Source organism: Ranitomeya variabilis, chromosome 1 (assembly GCF_051348905.1).
Source record: "Ranitomeya variabilis isolate aRanVar5 chromosome 1, aRanVar5.hap1, whole genome shotgun sequence".
Lineage (NCBI taxonomy): Eukaryota > Metazoa > Chordata > Amphibia > Anura > Dendrobatidae > Ranitomeya > Ranitomeya variabilis.
This window is the reverse complement of record NC_135232.1, coordinates 982534691-982541216: the sequence shown is the minus strand read 5'-3', so window position 1 is coordinate 982541216 and position 6526 is coordinate 982534691. Positions and strand designations below refer to the sequence as shown.

The 6526-nt window shown below is 50.3% G+C and overlaps 1 protein-coding gene across 1 annotated transcript in view; it reads left to right on the top strand.

Moving 5' to 3' along the window:
• Positions 1 to 402: 402 nt before the first annotated feature.
• Positions 403 to 6526, top strand: part of SPMIP2 (sperm microtubule inner protein 2) — a 43829-nt gene continuing 37705 nt past the window's right edge. The window contains exon 1 of the mRNA XM_077279441.1: positions 403 to 517. Coding sequence (XP_077135556.1) covers positions 427 to 517 — 91 coding nt within the window. The 5' untranslated portion in view covers positions 403 to 426. The remainder of the gene's footprint in view (positions 518 to 6526) is intronic.

Here is a 6526-nt window from a genome sequence, read left to right as displayed (position 1 = left end):
CAGGGACTTTTCAGTGACATAAAATTGTAGTTCTAATGATGGCCCATGCAGTGAAAAGAGACTTCATGTTTCTACATAGAGCTTAGAAGGAATCAGATAGTCTGTTTTTAATCACATGATGTCATAGACCCAATAGAAAACAGAAGAATTAACTGGGTAGAAGGAAAAATAAGCAATTGTAAGTACACGGTGCTATATAATATGATGATTGCAATATATTAAGAGGATAAAAACTTTGATGGAAGTATTTCTTTAAATTTAAAATTGGCTCTGTTAACTAAAGGTTTGCCTAGGTAACTGGCAACTCTAAGACTGCAGGGCGGCAGTTAACCAAGGCAACAAACTATAAACTATAGTATAACGGCGGTAGTGGAGCCACTGGTGGTGGTGACTAGGCGAACACCTGACTTTTCACTAGAGCCCCTGATGCTGGGATTAGACTTTGCTCCAGATGGACACCAGGTGCTACTTTCAGGACAGACTTCGGACGTACGGCAGCTGACCCCCAAAGAGACAGGTAGATGGAACGGACAAGAGTAGATAAACTTGATAAGCATAGTCAGGCATGACAGGAATAATGGGAGGCACAACAGGTGTAGACAGGTACATCTGGTATACAGACTGGCACGGCAGGTGCAGACAGGTATGGCTAGTATACAGACTGGCATTGCAAATACGGCCAGTATACAGACTGGCATGGCAGGTATACAGACTGGCACATCAGGTGCAGGCAGGCATGGCTGGTATACAGGACAGCTGGTACAGGCAGGCTCGGCATATGTAAATGCAGTACCACAGGTGGCCCATTGCTGCAGTGATGTTGCCTTCCCTTTGTGGAGGGTGATGTCACGCTTGGAGGCAAGGGGGATTCTTTTTATCAGGTAAGGTACTCGCATTCAACACATCTGAATCTAGGAAGGGGAGCTCTGAACCCAGATTCCGGGGAGCGTCCCTTCGCTATATGTATCCTGGTCTGGAGGAGGAGCGAGTTCAGTTGTAGAGGAGTGAGGAGAGGAGAAGGACGTCTGGAGCAGACATAGAGGCCAAGCAGCCACAAGGGAGCTGCTACCCCTGGAAAGAGAGATATCGTGAGGAGTTGAATTGTGAAGGAGCTTAGAGGGAAGAAGCACAGTGGAGGAAAGGGCTCAGGAGGGGAACAGCAGAAGGACACCCTCAGAGCCAGAGCGGAGAAGCCGGGTACTGGGAGCCCGAGGTCGTGTTGTTCTCCAGGTTGCGCGACAGAACTGGAGGGCATAGGACTATATGTCAATTGCCTGTAACAAGTCTGAGGTGAAGCAGTAACCCTAAGAGCCGGGTCATCTAAGAGATCCTATAAACAGGCTCAAACTGCCTATCGTACAGACATCTGTCTTAAGAAAGGAGAGAGGGGACCCTGTCAGCAAGCTTTAAGTCACAGGGACCTCGCCATCTGGCGCAAGTAGGAAAGGCTTACGGACCTCACCTGAAGTGGGATCCTTTATTGCCTCCAAGCTGGCCGGACTACAGCTAACCTACACCTGGTACCCTGGACTCAAGACTGCTACCATCAGTAAACCAGGTAAAAGACTGCAAACTCTGTGTCCTTCAATTATTCGTCGGCATACACCACCTTTGCCACACACCGTAGGAGCCCTGAGGACATACTTCACCTGTGGGAAGTTATACGATCTAGCTGCCATACCATCGCCCCAGAGAAGCCCCTTAAGCAGCATCGGTCCCACTGACCGAATACCACAGGTGGCGTCACGAACAATAGACATTACAAATCCCTTTAAAGACCTTCCCCTTTAATTGGACGCCCAGGGCCATGAACCGGGTTGCAGCTACCGTGACATCCCCTTTAAGACTGGACCTGGTACGGAGTACCCCGCTACCCTGGTGGGGCGATCCATAAAGGCAGGTACTGGCAGGCACGACTGATATATGGACAAGCTGGTGCAGGTGGACACAGCTAATATACAAGTAGGCAGGCTAGTGCAGACAGGCACGGCTGATGTAGGGGCAGGCAGGTGCTGGCAGGTAGGCTGATATACAACCAGACTGGTGCAGGCAGGCACGGCTGATATACAGGCATGCAGGTGCGGACGGGCACAGCTGATATACAGGCAGGTTGGTGCAGGCGGGTAAGACTGATATACAGGCAGGTGCTGGTGGGCACGGTTGGAATACAGGGACACAAGGCAAGTATAGGCAAACAGGTACAGTACAGACAAACTAATTGGCGGGTACTAGTGACCTGACAACTAGCAAGCATGCAGACAACTGACTTTACACATTGCTCTGGCACCTCCATTCAGGTGGAGGTGCCTTAATTAATAATTGTCTCCCAGTCATCGGCTGGGGACACTTTAGGACGGAGCTCGCTGTCACTTTAAGAAAGAGGCGGTGTGTGCCCTAAGCACAGTGTCCAGGGATCGATGAGCCATGTGCAGACCCCGGGGCAGCAGCTGGAGAAGGAGGAAGTGAAGGACGGGGGGCCACGGCAATGAGTGAGTCGGAGTCCCTGCCGAGGGAGGAGAGAAGCGTGCAGGGACGAAGGTGCTACATATAGAACTAAAATTTCATCTATTCCTGAGACTGGAAAAGATTTTTAAAGTACTCCCATCAAAGTTTTTAGTATTTTGCAGTCATCATACTATCTAGCAATGTGTACGTGCAAAGAACTTCTCTGGCTTAGGTTTACTTCGGAAGCCCTACATACCAAATGGATGGGTTGCCAGGAGGGTGCAGTAACATTCTTTTACCTTAAGGCCGGGCTCACACTTGCGAGTGCAATGCGAGAAACTCACGCGAGTCTCTCGCCTCAATACCCGGCACTGCCGCCAGCACTCAGGACTGGAGCGTGCGGCTGCATGTATTTCTATTAAGCTGAACGCTCCGGTCCCCAGTGCCGGCAGCATGCCGGGTATTGAGGTGAGTGAGTCGCGCGAGGTGGACCCTGGCATGTCACGGTGGAGCCCACAAGGGGATAAAATACATACAGTAAAATACATTCCACATAAAATACAATAACAGTGCCTTCAGGGAGACTACACAAGCTCTTCTTAATCTTTACATATGCCCTAGCCTGGCCCCCTATGTCCCTTGTATAGCCTGCCCCCCAGTTATCCATCCTGCCCCCTCCAGCTATACATACTGGCCCCCATATGTCCCTTGTCCTGCCCACCCATATATCTATCTTGGACCCCCATATATCCATCCTGGCTCCCCCAAATATCCATTCTTGCTCTCTCATATATCCGTCCTGGCCCCTCCATATATCCATCCTGGCCCCTTCATATATCCATCCTGGTCCCCATATATCCATCCTGGCCCCTCTGTAGGAGGGTGGTGCTGTTATGAACAGTAAGAAACATGCTGTTACTTAAAGAGACTGCACCCCCTTGTCTGGCGTGATGGAATGTTCTGCTTCTCCCCTGCAATAGACTATATGAATGGACTGGACTGTGCAGATGGCAGGGGTAGAGCCTGAACTGTGTGTGTGAGCTGAGGCTGCTGCAGAGAGAACTTTGTGCTGATAGCTGCAAGAGAGGAGAACTGTGTCCTGATATAGCTGCAAGAGAGGACCCCCAGCCTGTAACGGAGTGGACTTGTGAGATTTGATAGACTTTTCCAGGTGCAGCGAGGCTGGCTGTCCTGTGTTAGTTCGAGGAGCCACGAAGATACCGAGAAAGGGATTTACAGTTTTCAGGAGCACCTCCAGGACCCAGAAGCAAGGAGAAGACCACGTTTCATGGAGCTGGCAGAGAGCCGTGCCCACCACCATACTAGACTGCTGGGGGACCCCCGGGACTGGATCTGAGTCCCCAACATCACCGTGAGTTTGTTCCTGTTTTGTGCACATGTCAGGGCCTAGTGTAGGTTTCAATAGTCAGAACACGGCAGCAGTGTGGCCTGTTTAGTAAAGGCCAGGGAGGTTATACGTAGAGTAGCATATATCTTTGTTTATTGTTTGCATTTACTTGTGTAACATATATTGAGTCTGTAACAGTTGGCGCACCGTGCTATTTTACGGCAAGCTAAAGAATATAACTCTTGTAAATTATCTTTTGCCATCGCATACCCCTGTTTGTATCTTCCTCATCCACTTCATTCCTTGCCTTCCAATAAATCTACCCTTTGTTGTTTGTACCTCATCTTGTGTACAGTGGTCTTCCTGCACCGTGGTGGTCCCCTGGCCATCGCTTCACCTCCATATATCCATCCTGGCCCCTCCATATATCCATCCTGGCTCCTCCATACATCCATCCTGGCTTCTCCATACATCCATCCTGGCTCCTCCATACATACATCCTGGCTCTCCATATATCCATCCTGACTCCCCCATATATCCATCCTGATCCCTCCATATATCCATGCTGGCATCTCCATATATCCATCATGGGCCCTACATATATCCATCCTGCCCCCCTATTTTTCCATTCTGGTCTCTTGTCCTGGCCCCCTATATATCCATCATGGCTCCCCCATATATCTATCCTGCCCCCCCCCAGATATCCATCCCACCCACCTACCCTCATATATCCATTATAGTCCCTTGTCCTGGCCCCTCTATATATCCATCCTGGCCTCCAATATATGCATCCAAGGTCCCCCATATATCCATCCTGGCTCCCCCAGATATCCATCCTGCCCCCCCCCCCCAGATATCTATCCTTCCTCACATATAACCATCTTGGCTCCCCAATATATCCATCCTGGTCCCTTGTCCTGGTCCCACTATACATCCATTCTGGCCTCCAATATATATGCATCCTAGCTCCCCCATATATTCATCCTGCCCCCCCATTTTTCCTTTCTGGTCCCTTGTCCTGGTCCCTCTTTGAATCAATCCTGGCTCCCTCATATATCCATCCTGGCTCCCTCATATATCCATCCTGGGCCCCCATATATCCATCCTGCTCCCCCCATATAACCATCCTGGCTCCCCCATATATCCATCCTGGTCCCTTGTCCTGGCCCCACTATACATCCATCCTGGCCTCCAATATATATGCATCCTAGCTCCCCCATATATTCATCCTGCCCCCCCATTTTTACATTCTGGTCCCCTGTCCTGGTCCCTCTTTGTATCAATCCTGACTCCCTCATATATCGATCCTGGCTCCCTCATATATCCATTCTGGCTCCCTCATATATCCATCCTGCCCCACCCCCCATATAACCATCCTGGCTCCCCCATATATCCATCCTGGTCCCTTGTCCTGGCCCCTCTATATATCCATCCTGGCCCCCCATATATATGCAACCTAGCTCCCCCACATATCCATTCTGGCACCTCCATATATGCATCCTGCCCCTTCATTTTTCCATTCTGATCCCTTGTCCTGGCTTCTCCATATATCCATCCTGGCTCCCCATATATCCATCTTGGCTACCCCATATATCCATCCTGCCTCCCCAGTTGTCCATCATTGCCTCCCAGATATCCATCCTGGTCTCCCAGATATCCATTCCTACCCTCCCCATATAACCATCCTGGTTACCCCATATATCCATCCTGGTCCCTTGTCCTGGCCCCTCTATAACACCATGTTGGCCCCCCATATATCCATCATGGGCCCCCATATATATATATGCATCTTGGCCCCCCATATATCCATCATAGCTCCCCCATATATCCATCCTGGCCCCTCCATATATCCTAGCTCCCCCATATATCCATCCTGGCCCCTCCATATATCCTAGCTCCCCCTTATATCCATCCTGCCCCCCCCCTCCTATATTTCCATTCTAGTCCCATGTCCTGATCCCTCCATATATCTACCCTGGCTCCTCTATATATCCTGGCTCCCCCATATATCCATCTTGGCCCCCAGATATCCTTCCTGGCCCCTATATATATCCATCCTGGCCCCCCATATATCCATCCTGTCTCCTCCCATATATATCCATCCTGGGCCCCCACGTATCCATCCTGGTCCTTTGTCCTGGCCTCCTGCACAGAGAGAGAAAAAAAAGATTCCTTTTAACTGCCTGCGCCCCTGGCGCCAGGCGGCGTCCTCATGACAACATGCGAATACTCGTCAGTGATGATCGGAACGTGAGATGCGGTGGTTCAGGTAATGAATGCTTTGTGCGTGCGCCCCCCACACACTCTACCTGCGCTTTTAAAGGGCCCAAGCCCCTAAAAACCACAGTCTTTTTTTTTCTCTCCTTCCCACCACCATCTCTCTGGTCCACTGCAAGGGCCCACCAGGGATTTCCCCAATACCCCACCAGGCCAGTCCGACCTTCTCTACGTTGTGATTATAGATGGTGGTACAAAACTTGTGGTTAATGTTGCTAGTTTACAGCAGGCTACTTTGGGGACCTCCATCTTCCTGGAACAGGGCCACATGTGTTTTGCTGTGACCATTGTACCCTAACTGCACTCTGTGTGAAGGGTGTAAAGGAGCTCTCACTAGCTACCACCTTACTGATGTGCTCCAGCCTGGCTGCCTGTATTCCAAGTATGGCTAACACTTCACCAACACTCTGAGGTTCTTCTATTAGGCTCCCCAACATGCCTGGCTGAGAAGCGATT